At 40.7% G+C, this 27,308-nt stretch overlaps 1 protein-coding gene across 1 annotated transcript; it reads left to right on the plus strand.

Annotated features, from left to right (window-relative positions):
- The first annotated feature begins 242 nt into the window (after positions 1-242).
- kif5aa (kinesin family member 5A, a) lies at positions 243-26,544 on the plus strand. The gene is made up of 29 exons (XM_071530130.1): positions 243-371; positions 5,008-5,095; positions 5,382-5,455; positions 6,266-6,370; positions 6,716-6,764; positions 6,932-6,987; positions 7,150-7,237; positions 11,281-11,405; positions 11,804-11,908; positions 12,781-12,929; positions 14,176-14,324; positions 15,156-15,334; positions 16,088-16,156; positions 16,653-16,859; positions 17,418-17,564; positions 17,686-17,874; positions 18,463-18,580; positions 18,932-18,993; positions 19,374-19,483; positions 20,396-20,497; positions 21,416-21,476; positions 21,775-21,846; positions 22,540-22,644; positions 23,424-23,640; positions 24,474-24,651; positions 25,297-25,376; positions 25,609-25,648; positions 26,092-26,177; positions 26,437-26,544. Exons 1-28 carry the CDS (start codon positions 243-245, stop codon positions 26,168-26,170), a joined length of 3,132 nt encoding a protein of 1,043 aa, XP_071386231.1. The 3' UTR covers positions 26,171-26,177; positions 26,437-26,544.
- The last annotated feature ends 764 nt before the right edge of the window (positions 26,545-27,308 follow it).

Genomic DNA, 27,308 nt, shown 5'->3' on the forward strand with positions numbered 1-27,308 from the left:
TGTCAGGGTGAAACATCCGCCTAACCTCGACCGTCCTCCCGCAAGTACCGAAATCCTCAGAATAAGAAGAAGACGGAGTCCGGCAGTAGAGCATCCATCCTCCGCATCCCTCACCACTTATTTTGACGGTCAGGCCAGGCCCCAGCGCACGCGTCTGATCCTCCAGCTCCTTCCGTTTTTTTTTTCTCTCTCCTCCTCCCAGTCAAAAGCCAAACATCCTTCCTCCTCCCTGAATCTGCGCCATGGCCGATGCTACAGCGGAGTGCAACATAAAAGTGCTGTGTCGCTTTCGCCCTCTGAACCAGTCGGAGATTGTGCGCGGGGATCTGTTTCTCCCCAAATTCCAAGCGGATGACACTGTCGTCGTCGGGGTAAGGGGCGCTTTTGTTGTTCATGCAGGCCCTCATCAATAAATTATCAACTCCCATCTGTTTTTTTTAATGTGTCATGGCTTTCTAGTAAGAAAAAAATCGGTGCAACAGTCAGCGAATATATGTCCTTCCCTAAATGTGTCTTCGCCTGCCATGATAAAGCTGAATGCATGTAATGTTGTTGAAATGCGCACATTGGGCCCTTGCATCAGCTGACCGGAGTCTGGCCTGTGTCGCCTATGAATGATACATGGCCTTGTCCTATAAGTTCCTGTATGTTTATTAATGTCACGGCTTATTCTGGCCCAATATATGACTCCAAATGACCAATAAAACAGATATAGGCCTGATATAACATCTAGAGAAAAATCGAAAAGAAGATTAAATGTGTTCCAGGCTCATGTTGATGGATCCATTTGTTCTGTTGTTTCAGGTAATTAGCCTCTCAGCTGTAATGAAGGAGACAAGCCTATTCTATTCTATTCTATTCTATTCTATTCTATTCTATTCTATTCTATTCCAGTAGTCAAGTGATGCTTTGCCTTGAATCTTCACAACAGAATGTACCTGAGCTTGATGTTTGTAAGCAATAGAGGATCCCACTGGGTTTATTATACAGCTGATGTTAGCAGTACAGTCAGATGTGTTCATATGGTGCTGAGGTGGGTTTATTAATGAGGTTTGGTGAGGTGAGGTTTGGTGATGATATTGCAGTAGAAATGGGGGTTCAGACAGACAGTGACTGGTGAAACTGGGAAACAGGGTGTTGCCAAATCTGGTGATGCTGCATGTCCCACTTAGTTGAAGGAGTGATGAATTACTCAGATTCCCATTGGTGGATACAGCAATATCACACACAGAGCACATTATTCTGTTTTTGTAAAGGGTGAATGTTATGAGATAAGAGTATAGATGGAGAAAATGTATACAAAGCTACTGACTATGTTATGTTGTTTTAATTAACTTTCAATTCAATCAATTCTTCAAGTGGATTTTTGTCCAGACTGAATAACTGGACATATTTTGCCATATAATGATTCTTATATCCAATAAATAAGAAGTTAGTGAGGATGAGGGCTCCATCATTCAATTGTAGTTTCTCTTTACATTTGAAATTAAGAGAATTTAAACTGAATTCAACCCTGGTTGCCAAATTCTTTCCAGCTACCTGCAGTGTAAGTCAGGCCAAATAAAATGCTATAGGCTTGTAGATAAATTTCATTCAGGCATTCTGCACAACAGCCTGTGAAAAAAGTGTTGCTCCCCTAACTATCACACTGACGATGTTGCCGTTTGAGTGCTGATCTAGTTTATTTTGTGTGTTATTGGCTACTTTTTTGCTAATGTACCTTGGCGGATGTTGTTTACTTGAAGTGTTTTTATTTGTCATGATGCTTTGTTCCAGGCAAAGTCTAATTTTAGAAAACGAGGTGCTTAATTCTACTGAGAAATACTTGTCTAAGGAATAAAAAACAGAATACGAGGACAATAAGGAGAGGGTACAGTTAACGTTGGTTCTCCTCTGACTGACAGATACAGTGTGTAGAAGGAGGAGTTATGATGCGTCGTCCTCCAGCGATAATGGGAACACCGTCCTGACCTTCTCTTCCTCCTTCCAGCAGGACACTCCACAGTAGAGTCAGAAACTGATCTCTCTAATTGCCTACAGAGGGAGGGATCAATAATAATCCAGCAGCCTCGTGCATCACTGACTGACCTGCTTTCTCTCGCTTTCTCTCGCGTGTCTCTCTCTTTCTCTCGCTTTCTCTCTCTCTCTCTCACTTTCTGGATTTTTCACCATGTCACTCTCTTCCTCCTCCATTTTCATGTCTTTTCTCTTCACCTCTCTCTCTCTCTCACTCTCACTTTCTGGATTTCTCTCCATTTTTTTGTCTCTTGGCCTCTGTTTCCGTCTCTCATTTTCTTTCCTTCTCTCTCTCCCTCCCTAGATTTTTTGTTGCTGCCTATCTCACCCCATCTCTCTCACGCTCTTTCTTCTCCATTTCTATGTCTTTTCTCTCTCTCTATCTTCTCTCTCTCTCTCTGTCTCTCTCTCCTCCATCCCTCTGAATGTCTCTCTCCAGTAAATTACTCTGTCATGGCGGCAGTCTGCAGATGAGTCAATTTGTTAATGACATTTAATACGGCTCAGAATCTGGCAGCGCTCGTTATTGTGTTGCATTCTGGCCTCCATCTCAGATGGGATGGTGACATTCAGGGTTTTAATAGCCTGGTTTCTGTGGCGGGGGGAAGCATGGCTTGTCAAGGCTTACTCACCCTTCACCGTGTCACACAGTTTCCGCCGAAAACAATATTCATGGGTGGTTTTGCATTTGGTGCAGAGCGGATTTTTTTTTTTGTCATTTAGTGGGCTATAATTTGAAATAACCTTCTCGTCTAGTCAATCTTTTGACGAGATTCATTCCAAAATTAGATGACAACCCATTAGAAAATGTAATGCCTGCTCTTACAAAATGACTGCTCACATCAAAGTAAGAATCATTAAAAAAAAACGTTCAAGACATTAGTTAGTGTTTCCTTGTAAATATACTTTCAAAGATGGAATCATCTGTATATCAATATGTTTTAAATATTGAGTACTAAAGAAATGTAGAGCTCTCACACAGTTTCTACTGAGTTTTGCAATTCAGTACAAGGACGTTCATCAAATTATCAAAAGATAACTTAATGAATGTCCTAGTACCGAAACCTTGTGCTCAGTAAAGTTGCTTTAATTGCAAATGCAGTAGACAGTGTGCAGGAGTTTGGTCTTTCATTAATAGTCAGTTACAGTCTTCTCATACGCACCTGTCACCTTGCACTCACATGCAAGAGCATCAAAAGTCAGACAACATTTTGTTTTTTTAGAAATGATAAAACAGCATGTTGAAATGAAATGCTTTATTTTGAACTGACCCTGGCATTGCCAAGCCCCACCTGGCAGTGCTGCAGAACAGAGGCGAACAGCCTACATTTTCTTTTCTGTGACTCTGGTCCCTTGTTGGATACAATACTAGTAATGGACAAAGAGCATCTTTTCACCACCTACACCCTTGATCTCACATTGCCAACTCCTGTGTGCCACAGTGGATGAAATATGGCTCTGACCAGCTAGGCAGAAGGAGGAGTACTGCAGAGTGGGCTTTCTCCAAAGCTCAGTGCTGATATCATCTTCTTTTGTTCTTTAGTAAGGGAGTTCGGTGGCTCAGTCCGCTGTGAGGCAGATAGAGTAAGGAGCTTTGTATAAACCAGCCACAAAAATGGCACAGTACAGTAGATATACCGAGGCATTTTCACAGCTGTATGTCTAGTGTGGGATGAGACACACGTTGGTTACTTTCCAATGTGTCACTGTTGTTGTGTGAAAATCTTTCATGTTTTCACCTGAAGGACTGCCTGCTCCTCTATGGTTGATTGATTTTCTTGTAGGAATGACATAAGGTCCATATGGTAACACAATACAAAATGACAAGACAAATATAGAAAAGGTAAAACAACACGTAAGAGGACAAGACAATACAATAGAGACAAAACCCCTTCAAAGCCACTTGGATAATGTGAAAAATGCTTTGTCATCAAGCTGAAACCAAGGCTGTTTTTCTTAGTTCCTGAAAAGTGGACATTTGGAGATACAAGGTTTTCCAGCAGTGAGGATATGTAAATAACAGCATACCTTGTGTCAATATGTGACGTTAACATATGCTGTGTTGAAAAGTAATAAATGTGTGTTTTCCCAAACTAGATGATGTAAAAAGGTTGAAAATGACACACCCATTTTGTATAAGAGAGTATATTCTTATGCTTCATGTTTTGGCACGTGCAAATGGAGGATGAGTCAGTCGGTCGGTCAGTGCATTAGATATTTCAGTCACTGATAGCCTCACAGCACTGACATCATTTCCCATTGCTTGGATTGATGACTGGCTGTTGGAAAAGGGATTGAAGTATAGGCGGGCTGGTGGGTGGCGTTCAAGGGCGTTTACTGAGTGTCTTTCTTATTATTGTTTCCTTGTCTGCTTAATCCCAACCAGCTATTGACATTGCGCATACAATCAAGAACACATACAATAGCTTAGAGCTGAAACGATTAGTAAATTAATCGATTAGTCGATCGACAGAAAATTAATCGATTATACTTCTTTAATTTATCAAGTAGTAAGGAAGTAGTAAGAAACAGAGTGTGGGCTATCTTTGTTTTTTTGTAATTTATCAAGTAAAAATACCAAACTTACAGCTTCACAAATGCTAAAATATGCTTGTTTTTTCTGTTTCATATCATCATAAAATGAATATTTTTTTGGCTGCTGTTCAGACTAAGAAAGCAATTTTAAGAATCACTTTGGGCTCTGGTAACTTGTGATGGACATTTGTCATTGTTTTTGAGATTTTATAGACTAAGTGATTAATCAAAAAAATAATCACTAGATTAAACGATAATGGAAATAATCTTTAGTTGCAGCCCTGCTTTGTTTGAGTTATATAAATAAACAGAGAAGTTAGATCACAATTTGGACATAAATATCCTTCATTATGGTTTTTTTTATCTCCATCTTGGAGCTTAATGTTTATGCTCTGGCTTCAGCTGCTGTATCAGTTGTAGTTTCATTAACTCTGTGCTTCTGTTCTTGCTCAACAGGGGAAATCCTTTGTGTTTGATCGAGTGTTTCCAACCAACACCACCCAGGAGCAAGTGTACAACACCTGTGCCAAGCAGATTGTCAAGGGTAGGCGTCATTAACAACAGCAAAACGTGTGAAATATTTGATATATATCAGTGTGTAAATGTGTGTAAATGAATGTTAAGCAGAGAAAAACCTTCCCTGGATATATAAAGGTTAAAACAGTCAGATGAGGGACTGTAGTTTATGTTTCAGGTCTCGGTTTTGAATATCAAGCCTTTGAGGACACTTTGCTTTCCAATACCCATCGATGTGATTACATTACATGCCTCTCTATAAATGTAGCTGATGTGTACTGTCGCCTAATTTCTTGTACTGTTTTTCCCCTTAGATGTGCTGGGCGGATACAATGGCACTATCTTTGCATATGGACAAACTTCCTCCGGGAAGACCCACACCATGGAGGTACGAGTTCACAGCCATGAAATTCAAATTATTCAAAATATTATGAATTACATACAGCCGGTCAAGTCTATGTAGCTGTATACCACAAAGATTTGACTCAAATAAATTACATAAATGGAATAACTGTTGATATAACCAGCATAGAAAGTTAACTTTTGTTTCGGAGATCAGTTTTCTGTCCCCTTGATCTGATTTTTAGTGACATTGTGATCCTTTTTTTGGGGCAATTTTATTGAACTAAAAAATAATACATTTGAATTGCCTATTGCCAAAAAAATACTTTTACAATTTGTATCACTTAGATTAGTTTTAACTTCTTTCCTACTGTTGGAAACCAGAAGAGGATGGTGCCACTTTTCCCTCTCTGTCCCCAACCAGTCCATCTTCCAGCCCTTGATTATTTTTCATATTTGTTGTTCTATGTTTGTGTGGGTCGGTATTTTCTGATACTGCCAACGGTTTCTCCTGCTTCAGGCTGTGCGTTCGGTTCTTTCCTGATCAAAAAAACACTCAATTTTTCTTGCCTAGAACTTATTAGAAAGAAACCCAACGAATCATCTACGGTGGCCCACAGGGGACAGTAGTTGCAATCAATGTGAATATTTGACAACTCAAGAAAGAAATGTGAACAGGGTGAAATTTAAAAAAGGGTACCACAAAAAGGACATTTTTTTGCCTTCTTGTTTTTAATTTCACTGGCATTTTATGAACTTTCAATCGCTTTTTTGCCCTGTTAATTTCTGACCCATTATAGATACATCTAACCATCTCACATTTAGAGCTTCTTACATGTGTGACCTCTGGTTGCAGGGAAAGCTGCACGACCCGCACCAGATGGGCATCATCCCTCGTATCGCTGAGGACATTTTCAACCACATCTTCGCCATGGACGAGAACCTGGAGTTCCACATCAAGGTGTCTGCTGCGTTTCCTCAGACAATGCTTGTTTGTGTTTGTGCTTGAGCATTGTTGTGTTTTTGGTTTCTTTTATTCTTATTTGCTCTATTCTATTCAATTTCTATTCTATTCTATTCTGCACTGTTCTGTTCTCTTCTCTCGTCTTCTTTTCTCTCCTCTTCTCTTCTCTTCTCTGCTCTTCTGCAAAGACTTAGGTCTGCTTCAATAAAACAATGATTTGACTTGTATGCTGTTGTACTTATAGCAAATGTTTCACAACATTATTGAGTTGAACCACAGGAATTGATATAAAGCTATAAAGGGATAATTTTGGTTCCCTTGTTTTTCTTTCTTCTCCAACAGGTTTCATACTTTGAAATCTACATGGATAAAATCCGTGATCTTCTGGATGGTTTGTATTAATGGCTTTGAATCCCCTGCAAACAGTATATAATATGTCAGACTGAAATATAAACCACTAACCAAAAGCTACTTAAGGGATTGGGAACAGTTAAATATAAAATAATATTCTCCTCAACAGTAAGAAACTCTTTATTTTCATTTCTCTCTATTTTCCAGTGACAAAGACCAACCTGGCTGTCCATGAGGATAAGAACAGGGTTCCATATGTCAAGGTTTGTGAAAACAGTGATTCATTTTGTAGCTCTTAGACCTAAATCTTTCAGAATAGGCTATATCAGATCCATGATGAGTCTTAATTTCCTCATATTCTTTGCTCCTCTCCTCTCCTCTCTCTCTCTCTCTCTCTCTCTCTCTCTCTCTCTCTCTCTCTCTAGGGATGCACTGAGCGTTTTGTCTCCAGCCCTGATGAGGTCATGGATGTGATCGACGAGGGCAAATCCAACCGCCATGTCGCTGTGACCAGTAAGTACAATGAAACGAAAAATGAAAAATGAAATACTGGATAAAAATCTGTAATTTTGGGCCAAAAGACAAATGCCAACAGTGAAGTGAAATCATCCTTTTTTAGCTCCACAGCCTCTTGAAAATAAACTAAACTCACTATTAGTCCAGTCCAGCATCTCCCTCTACTTCCATATCAGAGAATGGGATCCACTGTAGTTTTCTCTCTGCTGCCAAGAGCAGCATACAGGAGCAGTTAATGATGCGTGAAGCGACAGTAGAGTTCATGTAGCCTGTTATAGTGCCTTGTTATGTAATCTTCGTGGTACAGGGCACTATAATTTTCAAGCATCATGCATTCTCGTGAAAGAAATAAGAACTCGTCAGGCGGAGGTCAGTTTAATTCATCTGGGCAGTTACTGTGGATTTGAAAAAAAAAAAAGAAAAGTACCACAACATTTCTGCTTGAAGCCATTATCTAAATAAAGTCATTCCTAGTAGGGCTGGGTGATGATTCAATATTATCGTTTGTTATCCTTCAGTGGAATCATGTTGTGATGATGTGGTGATTTTGGGATATCATGACACACAATTCTGCTGTCTAAACTGATGATGACAAGCACATTTTATTTTAAAACTAAAAAAAATGAAGTATGGTAGGAATGTTATTTGGAAATTTCAGTTTTATTTGACATCCCACCTAACATTACCATTTAGTTCAATGGGATGAACATTAATTTGATTATTTAAAATATGATTTCGAATACGTGGGTCATATTGTGATGTATATTGATATTGAAAATAGTTCTTATGATTATTAGCGTGATATTGATTTCAACCATATCGCCCAGCCCTAATTTCTAGTAACAAACGTGAACAGCCCATCCTCTCTGCTCATAGATTAAGACAATTTCAGCCAGTATAGCAATCAGTAAACTGCCATAAAGAGAGAAGGGGATGTTAACAGTTAATTTATGTTATATAAAACCTGAAAAACAGCAGAAAGAGAAGTTCTCTAAGCTGTTATTCCTGCATCCTCTTTTGGCATCTGTATTCGAAAAAGCTCCACCTTGCTCCATGTCTGCAGGTCAGTGCTGACTCATTCCTCTCTGGTCCAGCAATAATATTTGACTAATGGCTTGTACTGCAGGTTTACAGGTCAGACTGAGGCCTGGGCTTCACAACAGTGTATATAAAAGATTTTACTTGATAATCAATGTGTCAAAGTTTCAGAAGATTGCATTCACACAAATGCTGCAATTTTATAAGCAAAGGTCTGAAGTCATCGCCTTCAGCAGGATTGCTCTAATTTGCTTTCATGTTAGTAATAATCTTGTCTGGGTGCCACATTTTTCAAAAGGCGGGCCTCTTACTTACAAATGAAACTCCTCAGAGTGCAGCACAGCCTCTAAGCAACAAGCCAATATATTCTTCTGTTGTGGATGGCATCTTTAAGTCTGATGCTGACTCACAGCTTTGAAGTCTAGTGCGGCATGAAGTGAAAGGAGCGAGCTCAGATGTGCCTCGGGATTCACTCAGAAATATCATTACCTTTTTAATAAAAGTCAACCTGAGAAGCGTGTGACAGTACCTCTTCCCTCTGAGTTGATTCATTTTGTGTCTTATCTGGCTGCTCAGAGTGTTTACTCGTCCTCACATCAGACTTTCTATGACATTTCCAACAAATCAGTCATTTGATTTTTCCTTTTTTCCTTTTGAGGGATTCGTTTGGCATTTCATGTAACGTTGTGCTTTGCCAAAGTATTCTTTAGGACGAAATAGGTTGAGAACGGCTGGCATTTCGAGTTTTAATTGATGCTTTTTTAATCCCGAAATCATAGTTAGCAGCACGACATACTAAGATCTAACATACACTTAAAGTTTAAAATGTAGAACAGAAACAGCTTCCAGGACCACATAGCTCAGTACAGACAGACCTGTACAGAATATAAAGCTGTGTAGTACATAATGTTTAGCACAAAGACAAGGGGAGCAAGAGGAAGACTTAAAATCTAAGTGCATCATTTATCTCTATAATGAGTTTAGAGTCTGGGCTGTGCACATATTCAACCAACAAGATGCTTTTTAATGACACTGCATCAATGTTACAGGTACATTGGAGATAAATTGAATGACGTAGCATACATTACAATGCTATCAACAGTAATCCAGCACACTTTGATTAATCATAACAGTATTAGTTAAATACATTTCCATTTCGTCACCTATTTGTGTGACTTGTACGTCTCACAGCCTAATAGGTTAATACAAGTTTATAACATGAACCTTAATAATAATAGTAATAAACTTTATTTGTATAGCACCTTTCATACAAGAAATGCAGCTCAAAGTGCTTTACAACAAAGAAAATACATGCATGAAAATAGACATAGAATGAGCACAACATAAGATGGAAAATAAAACCCACTGAATAATAATAAAAATAAAGTTAAGAAATAGAGTACATAGAATGCATAAAATCAAGTAAAATACAACATTTTAAGTGCAGCAGTGCATAAGTGTGAAAGTTACGTAACTTAAGTTATGCAGTTAAACATAACGATGAGCTGCGTCTCCAGAATATTCGGTGGTTATTACAGCAACATTCCCAGTTCTCTGTCTGGCTCCGAAACATAATCACTGTACTCCAGTTCCCTGATAATAGCAGACTAATGGTCTCAGCATGCAGGTACTGAGCCAATGAGATGCCTTACAGAGCAGACTGGTGCCTGCATTGAAAATAAGCTGAGTAACGACTCCATGCACCACTGGCAAGTCTATAATAATGATAATACTAATACTTATACTCACACTCCTACTAATACTTATACTCATACTCATACTCATACTCCTACTCCTACTCATACTCATACTAATAACAACAACAACAACAGCAATAATAACAATCATAATAATAATAACAATAATAATTGTATTTATTTTTCCACTTTTCCAAGTTTACAAAGTGCTTCACATTAAAACAAGGGAGGATAAAATAATATAATCAGTGCAACAGAAAAATCTATGGCTAGTCCAAGAATTAATCATCTTTCAGTGGGAAAACTCCATATAACATTTTTAACTACAATAATAAAAGCTATATGCGTGTAGCACTGTTTTTAACAAAAGTGCAATCTGCTCTGAGCAAAATAAACATTTTAACAATCAAATATATAATCAAATAAGACCCTAACAAGACAGAATATAGGCTTGAAAGTCCACTCAATTTAAGTAGCAGTCCAGAAAATGTGCTGAAAGGACTGCGTTCCCAAGCGGCGTACTCTGTGTTTCCAGTCCTGGACGCTGTCTGGTGTCTGTGGTCCGCCTGCCTGCTGACTCACTGCTGCAGAACAGACTAATGGGCTCAGCGCTGCAGGTATTGAACTGCTGCCCTCAGATATCATCTGCAGAGTAACCTGAACTTTCTGTCTGAGGAGGTCGAATACAGAGAGGGGATAGTGCTGCTTATTCGCTCTGCTTATCTCTGCTGCTCTTGGTGAAATTAAGTCTTACTGTTGCCAGAATGGTTTGTTCTGGTTGACCAAAAAAAAAAAAAGACACAGAGGATTTCAAATGCACAGATAAAGTTGTTACTTTAAATTAATCAGTATTCAGTAGTTCCAGTTTATAAAGATGGCTCCATCCTCAAAACTCTAGTATTGGATAGGAAAGGGTCTTGAGTTTTACATTCATGTCAGCAACCATTTTGTAAATGATGGAATTATTATTTTTGAGTGAAAATCGCTATGGTAGCAGAAGCCTCTCTCTCTCTCTCTCTCTCTCTCTGATTTCTTTTGTGATTTCTCTTGTTTCATTTGTGAATCTTCATCCCTCCAGAAAGCAATTTGGCCCAAAGCTGTTGTTTCAAAATGATGCCTCTGTATCATCATCTTCAGGTTTTAACACTTATTTAACATTGTAGCCATATCTAAAGGTCTAATATTTTCCTCATTCCCTTCGTAGGCTTCAACTTCAATCCCACTCCTCTTCCCTAGCATGTAGGAAAGCCTGTTCACCTGTTGCCTCCCCTGACTGTTTTATCGCCCCTCTCTCTCTCTGTGCAGACATGAACGAGCACAGCTCCCGCAGCCACAGCATCTTCCTGATCAACATCAAGCAGGAGCATGTGGAGACGGAGCAGAAGCTGTGTGGGAAACTCTACCTGGTGGATCTGGCTGGCAGTGAGAAGGTAGAAAACTGTCTAAATACAGGCTGAAAGATGATTTTTTTTTTTTTTTTTTTTACACCTGGGATCCATCCAATGAAAAAACACTCTCTGGGGGTGGGAGGTGTCACTCATTTTTTAGTCATTCACTGGAGAAAGCATTACTAGAGCACTGCACTAGAGTGATAAGAAATGTCTCCATAAATGGGCATGGCATTACAAAGAGTGAGGTGTAGGATGATGTATATTTTGCAGTATAATATTTTTTGTAATCTATTTTTTTTTAGTAAACATTCATGTCTAGAAGTTTTTTTGGGGTATAAGTTAGTCCATTTAACTTTATCAGTGTTTCTCTGCTTCTCTTCAGCCGTTCATATCTCATATTTCCCTATTCCCTCCCTCTCTCTCTCTCTTTATTCCAGGTCAGTAAGACCGGAGCTGCAGGAGCCGTCCTGGATGAGGCTAAAAACATCAACAAGTCTCTTTCTGCTCTGGGAAACGTCATCTCTGCCTTGGCTGAGGGAACGGTGAGCCACTTTTCCGCTGTAATCTAAAGATATTTCTATAGACGAAAGAGTAAGAACTGGGACAGTGAGCTTAAGTTAAATACTAAGCTACAGCCTTTTTTTTCTGTTAAATCCTAAAAAAGGGTGAGTTGGGTGTCTCCGGCTTGCTTTCTCATAGCAAATAACCTTCACACAGCAAATTCCTCTCTCCTGTTTCAAACACCTCTGTATCTGTCTGTCCCTCCTGTCGACTCGTTAATGAAATCCGTCCTGTGCAGTAAACCCCCGATACCAGCCCCACTTTCCATTCTGCCAACTCAACAGGTTCGCCCGTCAAATGCCAAAACTCTCCTTGCCACACTTTGCCAATTACAAGATTAGTTGGATGCGGCACATTCAATCTGTCACTTTTGAGAGCAGATTCTGGGTTTGTAGGGATTCAGAAGAGAGAGAGAGAGAGAGAGAGAGAGAGAGAGAGGGAGAGAGCGAGAGGGAGAAAGGAGTTGAGAGGAAGGGGAGCGAGGACGTTTAGTGTGTGCTCAGTTTTTTGCTGCATAAAATCCCAGAGCAAATAATTACAGAATTGCAAAGTCGGCAAGCAAGATGAGCCAAATCAAACACGCCTCAAGCATTGCTTTTATTTTTTCTGTCTCTCCCTCTCTCTCTCTCTCAATCTGTCTGTCTCTTTCTTTTTCTCTCTCTTTTTTTGTCTGTCTTTCTCTTTCTCTGGTCATCTTTCCCTCTCTGCTGCACCTTCCTCCCTTTTTCTGCCTGTCTTTTTCTCTCTCTGCCTCTCCTTTCTCTTCTTCCCTCTCTCTCTCTCTGCCGCTTTCCTTCATCATCTTCCTCTCTCTCTCTCTCTCTCTCTCTCTCTCTCTCTCTCTCTCCTGCAGAAAACCCATGTGCCGTACCGTGACAGCAAGATGACCCGCATCCTGCAGGACTCTCTGGGTGGAAACTGCCGCACCACCATGTTTATCTGCTGCTCTCCCTCCAGCTACAATGACGCAGAGACCAAGTCCACCCTGATGTTTGGACAACGGTAGTTACAACTTTGGATACAGTCGATGCATCTTCTCATCATCTATACCTAAACAGAGATTAACTGTCAAAGAGACAAAGAGAGCAGTGAAACCACATAAACTGATTTTTGTTTTTTTACAGCTTTCTTACACATGCTGCAACATTTGCTGTCTTCTAGATCTGACCCAAAGACGACCTTTTTGATACCAAACATTAATCAAATTCTTTCATCTCAAGAGATTAACATCCACATTTTCAAACTGAGTAACTTTACACCTCAAAAGCAGGGAGGTAACCTATTTTGGGCCCCGACCAACCTAGAAAAACTGACCTAGCAAAAACAAAACATGGCAGAGAGAGATGCTTACTGACCTTGTCTAGTCATCTGCATCAACTGAACTGTAGATTAATCAAAAGTACATCTTAGCCTGTTTATGTCAAGGAAATAAGTTCAACAGGGAGGAATGAATCTGTTTTGGAGTCAGAAAGCCTTTCTCATGATCTGTTGAAAACTTGTATTACACAATAAAAGATTCAGATTCATATTCAGAGAAAGCTTTATTGGCATGAATCAGGTAGTACTGAGTGTTAGAAAGCATATTATAATAGTACAGGATAAAGTAAGGTACAATACAGATGAATATGGCACAATAAAGAATAGGCAAATTCAGTAATTATAGGAACCCTTTTTTTTGTTCATATTATAAATATGATTATATGCAGTGCTATAAACAATACATAGATTCACATGCAATGCATCCTAAACAGTTTAGTCACTAAGTATCATCTCTGAGATTATAAAACAATGAAACATATCTGCCAGCTAGTTACATTGTTTTCTCCTCTTCCCTAAGAACCACTGGGAGTTTGAATGAATTTGGGAGGGAATAGAAATTAAGAATTGCACTTTCAAATTTTGGAGAGTATATTTTTTTGTATACTTTAGTATTTTGGACATTCTAATAGAAAGTGCAATTCTGTTTCTACTTCTTGCAGTTCACAATAAAAGATTCAGGTTTAATAAGCGTGTGTTGGAATCTTCTTTCTTTAATAGTTTCCTTTCACACTTAAATGGTCATATATCAAGAATACAAAAGGCTAAATTACAGGAAAATCATCCAATAGAATGACTCATTAAATTGCACTACAATCACCACAGGTCAGCTGTTTAAGTGTGGATCATCACTCTGTTCCTTAATCACTTAAAAACTTGTTTCACATCATTTCTCTCTCTCTCTCTCTCCCCTTGTCGTCCTCCCTCCCAGAGCCAAGACCATCAGGAACACCGCCTCCATCAACCTGGAGCTGACAGCGGAGCAGTGGAAGAAGAAGTACGAAAAGGAGAAGGAGAAGAACAAGAGCCTGAAGGAAACCATCCAGAAGCTGGAGACCGAGCTCAACCGCTGGAGAAACGGTGAGAGACGCGTTAAAATCATCCTGCTCTCCTCTAGCTGCCACTAACTGGCTTCCAGTAAAGTGAGAAAAGATAACCTGTTTCACTGCAACCAAAACGCTGAACTCTGCAGCTCTTCTCTATTCTACAGAAGCCCATCGAGGACATATATTCATACATTTTTTCGTAAAAATTTTTTTGTTTTCTCAAGATATCAAGTTATTTATGTCATTATCTCAAGATAACACATTTTGTTTTCATTCCAGATCATGAGATAATTTTTGAATTATCTCGAGAATATTATTTCAACCAAACAATTATTGTTTTCCCGATATAATGCTGTGCTTAGAACTAACATCCTGAAGGAAACCATATTATTCAAAACCCAAATGTTGCAGTAGGCCTACCTGTTAGGGTTGTGGGCATCTTCAGTCAGTCAGCATATCAACATGTCAAGTGTGATTGGAAATCTCAAGGAACAACATCAATGAATTTATTATCTCAGGGAAGCAAAATTTTGTTTTCTCAAGATAATGAGATAATTATGTCGTTATCTCGGGAAAACAAACTGTGTTATCTCCAGATAATGACATAAATCTTGACATCTCAAGAAAACAATCACAGGAAAACGTGAATAAAATGTATGAACATATGTCCTCAATGGACTTCCGTACTTTTCCTATGGTGCCATTGCAAATAATACTGCATTATTCTCATGGAATTTTCTCCCTGTCCTCTTTCTGCCTTCCTTCATTTTTCTTCCTCCCTGTCTCTCTCTCTCTCACACACTCTCTCTCTCTCTCTTACACTCTCTCTCACTTTCCCCCTCCTTTCCTCCCCCTGTCCCGTCAGGAGAGGACGTGCCTGAGACGGAGCAGACCACAGCAGAGGTTGTGACCCGTCTGGAGTCCATAGAGGAGCGTCCCGTGTTGGACAACGACACCTCCTCCATCGTGGTCCGCATCTCCGAGGAGGAGCGGCAGAAGTACGAGGAGGAGATCCGCAAGCTGTACAAGCAGCTGGACGACAAGGTCCAAACACACACACACACACACACATACACACACACTTACTTAGACTTCAAAACGTAATCTTTCTGAATTCTACCTACCACTAGTTTTGTTTATGTGATGAAAAGACAACCCCTAAACAACAAGAACCATGTCAAATTGGGCAATCAGGTATTTTTTGGAGACAATTTTTGAGTTTGCACAACACAGCAGTCAACATTTACTTGAATAAAATCTCAGCACTGGTCTAAATGCTGATGCTTGTGTCTTTCCTATATCTAAGATATTTAGGAATATTCCTCTTCATTGCCTTTCTCACTAGCATTTAATTATGCAGCTTCTCTGAGCAGCTGGCTGACAATGTGGCACACACACACACACACACACACTCATATATACACACACCCGAGATTCACACAGACCTTAACTGCTGATGAAGGTCAGACAGACTCATGCAGATCAACAGTTTCTGTTCAAGTATACGTACATAATATGCATGATTGATGACTGACACTTATGCATACTTGTATGTTGCACAAAGGAACCACTCAAACCCTCATGGCATTCAGCATACCAAAATGCATTAAAAGTAATTATGGGTTTATACATGAAAACTACTCTATAATAAACAAAGGAGGTGAAAATCTATAAAAGTGTATGTGCCACACATATTAATTGGTTCCTAAGTGAGCACATAACTCATTGTTTATACGTGTGTGTGTGTTTGTGTGTGTGTTTGTGTGTGTGTGTGTGTGTGTGTTTGGGTCCATACAGGATGATGAGATCAACCTGCAGTGCCAGTTGGTGGAGAAACTGAAGGAGCAGATGCTTGACCAGGATGAGGTGGGGATACACACACACACACACACACACACACACAAATACATACACACAAGCACATGCACACAAACACACATGACATATTCACACATATTCTCATTTTAAGTGATATTTGCATACACTGAATTATTTATAATATGCATAAGAATTCAATATTACAGATGCTCAAGATGGTTTAAGGACATTTAAGGTTACAAAAAGCATCTTAGCCAGACAACTCATCTAGCTATAGCTGCAGAAACTGAACAGCACACACACACACACACACACACACACACACACACACACACATAAACACAAAACATTCCCTTGCTTATTTTAATAAAGAGCATTACATTCTACTGAATAACCTGTTTTGTGGTTTATTTCTTGGAATTCTGCTCCTTGTGTGTCTGATATTCACGAGCCAACTGATCTATTCTTCTATTTTACTGAAACACACACACCTTGTTTCCCCCCTCCTCCCTCCCCCTCTCCCTCCCTCCCTCCCTCCCCCCAGCTCCTGGCCTCGTCCCGGGGCGACGGGGACAAGGTCCAGGCGGAGCTGGGCAGGCTGCAGGTGGAGAGCGACTGCGCCAAGGCGGAGGTGAAGGAGGTGCTGCAGGCGCTGGAGGAGCTGGCCATCAACTACGACCAAAAGAGCCAGGAGGTGGAGGAGAAAGGCCTCCAGAACCAACTGCTGGCCGACCAACTGGCCCAGAAGATGGTGAGTGGAAGGGGGGAGCGGCGTTAGCGGTGGACAGAGAAGGAGCTAGAACCACCAGAGACAGGAGGCTGAACAGAAGGAGCTGCTCCTCCGCTTGCTGCACGACAGCGAGGGGGCACCTGCTGTAGTGTTGCAGCTTCCTTGTTGGAGAAGATTTGACTGGAAAATTCGTCTTTTCAGCCAACAGATTGCTCCAGGAATTTAATGGCAATCGGCCATTTGAGAGAAATGAGTTTTGTATTAAAAAATGCCTGTTCATTTGTCGTTTACAACATTACAGTTGGCAGCAACAGCCACTGTAGTCGCGAAGCAGGATAGATGCAGATTAGATGGATGATGGGGGACGTTTATGATGACAAACACTGTATTTTATAAAGAAAACCGAGTAAAATATGTTGCAGCTTTTTTGTAAGACTCAGCTTAGTGAGAGAGATATCGGGAATGATAATAACAGAATCACAGGAAGAGAAGATTCAGAAATCGACTAATCCCCTTTCCATTCCTCTCTCTCTCTCTCTCCCCTCCCTCTGTCTCCTCCTCTCTCTCTCTGTCTACCAGGCCAGTCTGATGGAGCTGGAGGCGGAGTTGTCCCACATGCAGGAAGTGAGCGGTCAGCAGAGGAAGCGCATCGCTGATGTCCTGAACGGTCTGATGAGGGACCTCAGCGAGTTCAGCACCATCGTGGGCAACGGGGAGATCAAGCTGGTGAGTTGGATCCCAGTGTGAGGAGAGGGGATTTTGTTTGGAGCGTAAAATGAAGAAAGACGGAGGAACTCGCACACTAGTTCATGCTCCCAATAATATTATTTATCTCCTCCCCTCCCAGCCGGTGGAGATCAGCGGCGCGATCGAGGAGGAGTTCACGGTGGCGCGCCTCTACATCAGTAAGATCAAGTCGGAGGTGAAGAGCATGGTGAAGCGCTGCCGCCAGCTGGAGAACATGCAGCTGGAGTGCCACCGCAAGATGGAGGAGACCGGGAGGGAGCTGTCCTCATGCCAGCTCCTCATCTCCCAGGTGATGAGAGGAGGGAGGAGGCAGAGAGGAAGGGAGGGGAGTTACAGGGGGAGAGGGGAGAGCAGTGGATGGATGGATGGATAATTGGGTGGGGGGGGTCATTTAGTCTATTATTGAGTCCTAAAATCTTAGTGAAAGTGAAAAAATCTGCCAATTGGGTTTGATAATTTCACTAGTTTCCAATGCAAATCAACTTGTTTCAAGAATTTTGTAGAATCAAGTTTCATTTTCTTGATAGTAGTGCAGTGATCTGCCTTTTTCTGACTTTTCTGAGTTATCTCACCCCATTGGCAGAATTTTTCTTGTTTTAAGAGAAAAACTTAAAATATTTGAAGGGTGAATATGAGACTAAATGACTTGCAAAGATGGACATTTTTTGCAGTGTGAGAAAAGAACCAGCCCAAATGCAGTGATGTTGGACAGTAATGGAGGAATTGACAAAAGACTCAGTGAATTAACGTTTTATTTGTTGCTGGTGTTGGCTGGGTATACATGCCACAGGACTCTAACTTATTGTGATTTTGTGTGTGTGTGTGTGTGTGTGTGTGTGTGTGTATGTGCATTTTTTCTATATGTGTGTTTGTACAGCATGAGGCTAAGATCCGCTCTCTGACGGAGTACATGCAGAGTGTGGAGCAGAAGAAGAGGCTGCTGGAGGAGAGCCACGACTCCCTGAGCGAGGAGCTGGCCAAGCTGCAAGACCCGGGTAACACACCAGACACACACACACACACACACACACACACACACACACACACACGCACACACGCACATACCCACACAGAAATCAATTTGTACAGACAGAAACGCGGCAGAAAGATGGCATCGCATCTGTTAAAGAAAAAGGGACAATTTAGCTTCCTACCACCCTCCTTATTAAATTTAAACTAATAACCCACTTCACGTACACGCACACACACACACACACACACACACACACACACGCACACACACATGCACACACGCACACACACTTTATGAAGTTTCAAGGGGATTTTTTTCATTTTTGATGCAGATCTGTGGTTAATACCTCCTTCTTTTCTCTTTCTTCTATCAGATAACTCCCTGCTTGAGGAGAAGGAGGGAGAGAAGGGTGAGACTGAGGAGGGAAATGTCAAGGTAAGAAAACGTGTGAAGCTCCTCTGATATAATGCCAGATCTGACATTTGAGTACAATGATTGAAACTCTGATGTAGGCAGACTGTTGGCCCAGACTAACCCACATGCAACATACTGTAACTGCAACATAATGATGTGGGTCACAACCTTTGCAGCATTTCATACCTTCTATTTCCTTTCAATGTATACTGTTCAATAAAGTAGAAATACCATAATCGTAAGGCTTCTTCTGTCAGAACATTCCAGAAAATTAATAATTCAACCAAACGATCATTGTGTAATAACCATCTAAGTGTGTAAATACAAAATGATCATGAACATTTCCATTTTTGTAAGTTTCCTCCGTTCAGCTGACCCTTCTTGTCGTCTCTGTTGCACAGAAGGTTCCTCGCCAGCAGGGGGAGTCGCACCGCGGCCTCCACCACAAGCAGCTGGCCCGCCTGCGGGATGAGATCAACGAGAAGCAGAGGATCATCGACGAACTCACTGAGTCAGTGACGCAACACTGTTAATGTTTCTGATTTACACATGGATATTGTCCCACATATTCTGATTTATTATGTCTTGTGTTATCACGTTATTACGGAAGCCGAGAACGGCCGTGCTTGCAATTTTTTTTTTAATGCCGTTATCTCGAGATCACAAGTTAATTATCTCGTTATCTCAACAAAACGAGCTTTGTTATCTTGAGATAACGAAATAATCAACCTGTTATCACGAGAAAACAAAATGTCGTTTCCTCTTATTACTTATAATGTTTATCAGAGATCAGGAGTGCCATGCCAGCATGCATAGATGGCGTCTTGACAACTGTAGCAGCTGAATTAAGCTGAAAATCGTAACTGCAGCAAACAAAACTCCACATTTATGCCTTGACTTCCTGTTCAGTTATGAATCCTCCCCGACAGTCATGACAGTGATCTTGAAGGCTGAAATCAGGTGTGATCAAATGAACCAGACACTCAGTTTCGAGTTCTCCATAATTATCTCGTGAAATTATCTCATTATCTCAAGAAAACAAAAGGCAGATTTCTCGAGATAACGAGATAATAATGAGATAAATTAACCCGTTATCTCGAGAAAACGAGGTTTGTTATCTTGAGATAACGAAATAATTAACTTGTGATCTCGAGATAACTCTTGCATTAAAAAAATAATTGCAAGCACGGCCGTTCTCGGCTTCCGTACGTTATTGTCATTTTTTTTATCCAATTCATATTACTTGTAATTATAATTACTTGATGATTTGTTACAGAGACATCTACTTAGACATTTACTTATGTATGAAATAAACATGTTTGCTTTACATTACAAACTAAAACCCCTCCCTTCCTCTCTCTCTTAGTCCCTTGTATATCAACCCTTTCCTTAACATGTTAACTTTGTTTTCTCTTGCTTCCAGCCGTAACTCCAAGCTGGAGCTGGAGCTGGCTCAGGTTCGCTCCGACTTCGACCGCCTGAAGAGTCAGGACAGCACCAAGAGCGAGCGGCTGGAGGAGCTCTCGTGAGTCCATTTTCTCATGCTTGACTACTTTCTGTGGTCTAAACAAGTATTTTAGTATTCTGTGTGTGCTGACAATTTCAAACACTAAAGCAGATCACAGACAAAAAAGATCCCATCACTTTCTGCTCTCTACAGCACTTATCAGTTGCATATCTTACACCATTTTGCTTTTGTTTCGTGAAGTTTTTGTGTGGCTTTGATCATAACATAACTGCTACCGCTACCTGAATGCAGCTACCAGAGGATACAGTACAAAACAACAGCTTCAAAGTGTTTTTTTTTTTATATGGCAGCAGAAGCCCTCTAGTGGTGGTCTGCAGCCACAGCTCTGACTCGGCAGTTTGAGCTCTACTTAGTCATTTCCACTCTATTAAAATTATCTTAATGACCTCTCTCAACATCAGAAAATACATGAACTGGCAAATTACAAAAGTTGACATTGAATCCCTGAACAAATAAAGGTGTACAAAACAAGTAAAATTCATTTTTTATCACCCGCCATCCCTAGTAAGAGTTTGAGCCTCAAGCTACTGTTCCTCTGTGCTGCAGTGTTTTACCCGAATAAGCACTTTACTTTCCCCTATACCTTTCTCTTGATTGAGGTATTTGAGGAAAGATGAGAGGAGCAGATAAACAGGAGAGACACCTCAGGCAACAGCTCCAATGCTGCTGACTAATCAAAGATCCTCCATTTTCTACAGACAGATAGTACTTATCACATTTTTTTGTGTACATATTTAACACTTTTGACCCACAGAGTTAGAAAAGTAGAAGACTGAGCATTGAGCTGATATGTAGTTTTAGGAGTTTTGTGCAATTCAGAGGAAATGTCAGAGTTTCAGCACATGCAGGGATATTTTCTTATTTGTAATGAAATGTAAGCCCACACTTTGATGATGCGTTTCCTGTTCCTATCAGATTCCTGCATGAGCGCCACGAGCAGACGAAGCAGGACCTCAAGGGTCTGGAGGAGACCGTCGTGAGTAAAATATATTCAACAATCCATCTGTGGGATTCATAAAATTTAGGAATTATGTTTTTCTCAAAATTAAAATAATACTGCAAATCCATTCTGAATTGAGGGAACTGAAAGTGAATGGATCCCAACCCTGCTACCAAATAATCTTTTCACTCTTTCAAAACATTTCCCTCTGCCTCTGTGTTTGTCCTTACTCCTTATACCTCTCGAGTTTGTCCTACCAAGTCCTTTCTTTTTTACAACCTCTAAATATCCAGAGTTTTGTTCCTAAGCTGCTCTCCATCTGTCTGTCCTCCAGGCCCGCGAACTCCAGACCCTCCACAACCTGCGCAAGCTGTTCGTTCAAGACCTCACGTCGCGGGTTAAAAAAGTAAGCAATGGAGAGATAAAAAAAAAAAAAGAAGAAACAAGTGACCCAGAATGTCACTTCACTCTGCTCATTTTTTTCTTTTGTAATCATTTTAAAGGAGTATTACAGTAAATAATCTAGGACCTTCATTCATCGCTATCCACCAGTAGGAATTACAACAACATTGATAGAAATTTTCTCCTCCTGCACAAGTCTCTGGCTAAACTCCTCACCCCTCTCATCCCCTTGAGTTCCAAAATGTCAGGTGAAGTGGTATTATATCACGATACAAATTACTATAATAAAAAATACTGCTTTGTCATTTGCTTTTTTTGGCTTGAGAACAAGGATTATTAGCCTTCGTAGTTGAAAATGTCTTGTGAAATGTGTCTTGTGCTCGCTCATAGCGCCGTCCTCCATCTTTTAGCAGTTGAAAATGTGATTAGATGGGATGGGGGGGGGGGGGGGGTAGGAGGATTGGGAGTGTCTGGAATGCCAATGAGCAGGGATTATTTGCTGGAAAGTGAGTTTTGAAAGCCAAAAATCTCAGCACCTGGCAAAGTAATCGTATTGATCAACAGCCCTATCAACCCCCCCGCAGATATATAATGGGCATTTTGTGCTATGGGGTCGTAAATATCTTAGCTGTTGCTCCTTTAACTAAACAGTCCTTTCCCTCTGTCTCTTCCTCCTCGTTCTTCTTCTTCTCTGCAGAGTTCCGAAATGGAACCTGATGATAGCGGGGGGTCTTGCACCCAGAAGCAGAAGATTTCCTTTCTTGAGAATAACCTGGACCAACTTACAAAGGTTCACAAACAGGTCAGAAACACACATAGCAGCTGTGGGTTGGAAAGGAGGAGAAGCACTGTCATTTTTGAATGATTTTGGATGCAAATAGGAACTGAAATTTAGATTGTTGTGAGGCTACACTTGGCAACTGCGTATGTTGGCGGCCCCAAGTGGCAGCAAGAGGCAACTGTAAAACCAAGAAATCATGAAACGTGGTGTCAGCAAACTGCAGTCATTGGACTCAGTGGCGATTCTAGGACTTTTTAAATAGTAGATACTTGAGTAGATCAGTAGACCAGTAATTTTACCTCTACTTAAGTAAAACTTTAATATGGGCAAACCAATCCTCAGAAATTAAATTAAGGGGAATGGGACGCTCTTCTCTTTGAGGCCCCACTTTGTGATTTAGGCTTATCAGACGGATGTATTTTTACATAAAAATCTTTCCTTGTGCAACTTTAAATGCAAAACACGACACAAAGAGAGAAACCCCAGACTTGACGATATGAAGACAATCCACAGTGTTCCACAGTGAGTCAGTTGTGTTTAGGTTACAGGCAGGAGATTGTGAGTCTCTAATTTCTTTGATGTCTCCTGCATTTCCTCCCTCTCACCTTTCCCTCTTCCTCTCTCATTTTTCAATCCACCCCTCTCTTTCTCCTCTCTTTCCCTCACACTCACTCGCTTTCATCTATATTCCACTCTTCCCTCCCCATCTCTTCTCTCTCTCTCTCTCTCTCACCCCTCTCTCTCTCTCTCTCTCTCTCTCTCTCTCTCTCTCTCTCTCTCTCTCTCCCACACACACACAGCTGGTTCGTGACAATGCAGATCTGCGTTGTGAGCTTCCAAAGCTGGAGAAACGTCTTCGGTCTACTGCTGAGAGAGTTAAGGCCCTGGAGACGGCACTGAGGGACGCCAAGGAGGGCGCCATGATCGACCGACGCCGCTACCAGCAGGAGGTCGACCGCATCAAGGAGGCCATGAGGGCCAAGAACGCCATGAGGCGCCCCCATGCGGCACAGATCGGTACTGCACCGCACTTTGATCATTTGAATGACCCTTTTGTTTGTGGTGTTTAAGATGCTGCAGCTATATTTCTAATGAGGCTGATAACGATTTAGTATTGAATTGAGTCTGACTAGTATCACGTTATAATGAGGCTGATAATAATCTAGTTTTGAGCTGAGTCTGACTAGTGTGAGCATGTATAGCGGGTGTGGTTACAGAAAGCTCGAATCGAGTGTTGAGGCTTCTGGAGTTGTTGCAGGCCTAAATCATCATCATCTGAAATGCAACTTGATAAACCAAATGTCATCAGTAGACTCATCCTCTTTCCCTTTAATATCTGAGTAATGTTTGGGTAAATGCTGAGTTAGGACATAAGACAGACATGGCATAATCTGTGATGGCATCATTATTTCTTTCTCTAACAGAGCAAAAAAAAAAAACACACCATAAATAGGCTGTAATCTATACTTTTTCCCATACTTTCCATTCATATTCATACACACTTCATACCATGTTCTAGTGTTGAAATTGTCAAATGTGTATGTTTATATAACCCGCATTTGCTTTATTCTTGTTTTTATTCTCTTTTTCTGTTTTTTCTTTGATGTAACCTACTACTCTTTGCAGCTGCAGTGACCCACTCTCATCAAAGTTTCATCTTCATTTTATGCTTTATATTGTTTTATGTCATGTGTCTGTAACCTTTATGTCTGTCATTGATGCTGCTTTTCTTGGCAAGGTCCCTATTAAAAGAGACCTTGTATCCCAATGAGGCTTTTCCTGGTTAAATAATGGTTAAATATATAAATAAATAAAATCTTACCTCACTTTGTCTTATTATCCCCGTACAGCTAAGCCGGTGCGACCGAAGCAGCTGGCTGTCTGCTCCCCCACCAACCCGTTCTACACCTACAACCGCGCCGCCAGCGAACACTCCAACACCTACAGCAACGCCCTCTTCCAGAGCGCGCTGTCGCAGCAGAGCGCCGCCAGCGTCAACTGCAAACCCAACTCCATCCAGAGCAACACGTGAGTTTGAAGGCGCAATGAAATGAAAAATGACTCGTTCACCCTCCTTCATATCATAATGTACACTTATTATAACAAAACTGCACAAACAGAATCTGATACAAATATATAAAGAGTCACGTGGAGGCCCAAAAAAGGCTCGCACTCACCAATGGAAGAAAAAAAAACTCAAACCAAATAGTTGGAATACAAAAAGATTATGTTTATTCTACATCAGACCAATATAATTACATGTGTTCAGGTGAAACAGTGCAAACTGTAAAATGTTTTTGGACTACCCCATCATCAGTGCAAAAGATCCATTAAAAATCATATATAGACTACAATGACATCACATGGGCCACAACAGCTGTGTATATATGTATGTATGTGTATATACTCTATATGTATGTGTGTGTGCAGACAGATGTAAAAAGGTTGCTTTTCCATACATGGTCATTTGATTATTCATGTTGTCCATTCCTTATGGTGATTAGAGCTGTCAGGCTTTGCTTTCCAATATAAATTACGCTTGGATACCTTTTTTCTTTTGACTCTGACCACTATCTTTTGATTTTTGTTGATGTTATGGGATGTGCATGATCTGCTTCACACACACACCTACTGACACACACTGCGTTGTATTCTCTGTGGTGTGCTGAACAGAGTTTCCACAGCGCTGGGCTACAGAGCAGGCAGACACACTGGAGACATACTGGAGTCCTTCCCACTCAACATAGACAACGGTCAGCGCACACACACACACACACACACACACGCACGCACGCACACACACACACACACACACACACGCTCTGTCTCTCTCTTATGTGATCCTTGATAGTTTTGTCAATTAAAGGTGCCATATTTGTTTGCATGAGAGCTGAGTTTTGCTTGTTGCTTTTAAAATGTTACATAAACTGATTAACTAATTAATCAATCAATAAACTAATCAAACCACTGTTGTGTTTGCAACAGGCAACAGCATCAGTGAAACGAGAGACATCAATGACAACAGGTGAGCTTGTTAGTAGCAGTAAATTAAAAGCCTGCTAATATTTACCTCACAGTTTATCAGTTAATTTATGTGTCACCTTAACTACCTTAATTGCACATTGTCTACATGGCTTTGTGAGCTTGAAAAGATTCAAAATATATCTGTATTAAAGTGTTAGAAGAGTGTTGTATATGTTTCCGTAAGAGTGATGTGCACCAAATTTGTACTTAATGAGAAATGAACATGAAATAAAAATTAAAAATGTGTCTTTGGTACTGTATAAAATAATGTAGCGATTTACTGGCAAATCTACAAAACACCCAACTATTTGTTCATGGGAGTATTTCTTTATCTGTATTGAATAAAGTCTGTAATATGAATGATATAAACAGATTTTTCTGTGCTATTAGGAGTGTTTTATGTTGTACACTGAATGTAGTGTTTTTGTATTTCTGTGCTAACAGGAGTGATGCACACTGTGGCAGCGAGGTGGATGATTCAAACAGGCACTACATCATTCAGCAGGAGACCGCTGCAAGTTAATGCCATGGTACCTAACACACACAAATCGCACATATGCATGCATGATGGACGCACACACACACACACACACACACACACACACACACACACTCACATTCACACAAGCAGACACATACAAACACACAAACACTGTTTAGAATCATAGAATAAACAATTGTTTTACTTAGAAATTAAATCTAAAAGTAATCAATCATTTATTTACTTTACATGCAATTGCTTTTCTCTCTTCCTCCAAATAATCAATCCCTCTTTCTCTCTTCCTCCAGATGACCAAACACTGTACCCATCCAAAAACCCCTCTCCTCCCATCTGCATGCAGCCTCTCTTCCAGTCCCCCTTTCCACTGCATCACTGACGAAGATGACGATGAAGATCCGTAGCCCTGTAGTCTTCTAACTAGATGAAGCCCCTCATGCTCCCATGGTGACCGCTCTCACACTCGCTCCTGTGATTAGGCCCGGGTTCGGGGTCCGGTCCAAATTCCAATTCATTCAATCTGGGAAGTGAATTATCAGCAGGACTCAATCGGAATTTTTTTGTTTTAATGCAGAACTTCTACTTAATCAACTTGTCAACCAATCAGTTTATTACCAGATATCACAGATGAATGTTATTCTCTTACTTAATCAGAATATCACTTCACTACCTTAATTGGCTGAATTGAAACGGGGCCTGATTCCATCCCCGATTACTTAGTACACACATATTGTAAATAATTAGTGCTGTATACTCCAGTAGAGGTTTTTGACCAGCAACTGTTTCTGTGTATGCACAGCCTCCCCCGTCCGCTCCACACACCTTCTTAAGGGCATCATAAGGATGACATAGGCTGACATGACCTTTTTCCTGTCGTAAATAGAGTATACTGTGTTATGCCGGCTTGTAACAGAAGACCCTCACTCTGCATGCATGTCGCTTAGCGGGTTAGCTTTCAAATCTTTGCATGTGTCATGATTCCAGTCATGAGCTGGTATGCTGCGAGCGAACTGTTCTGATCGACTTCGACAGATGTAAAAGAGAGAGAGAGTTGGCTTTTTTCCGCATCTAGATTCCCTAATCCCCATCCTGGTCTCGACGAGATAGATTCTCTATTTGGAAAGTGGATCTGAGTACGAGACTGGGCCGTTGTTTTGTGACA

This window comes from Centroberyx affinis, unplaced genomic scaffold (assembly GCF_046629955.1).
Source record: "Centroberyx affinis isolate AG114_WGS23_722 - 3 ecotype Tasmania unplaced genomic scaffold, CSIRO-AGI_Caff_v1 ptg001883l_1, whole genome shotgun sequence".
In the NCBI taxonomy this organism is placed as follows: Eukaryota; Metazoa; Chordata; class Actinopteri; order Beryciformes; family Berycidae; genus Centroberyx; species Centroberyx affinis.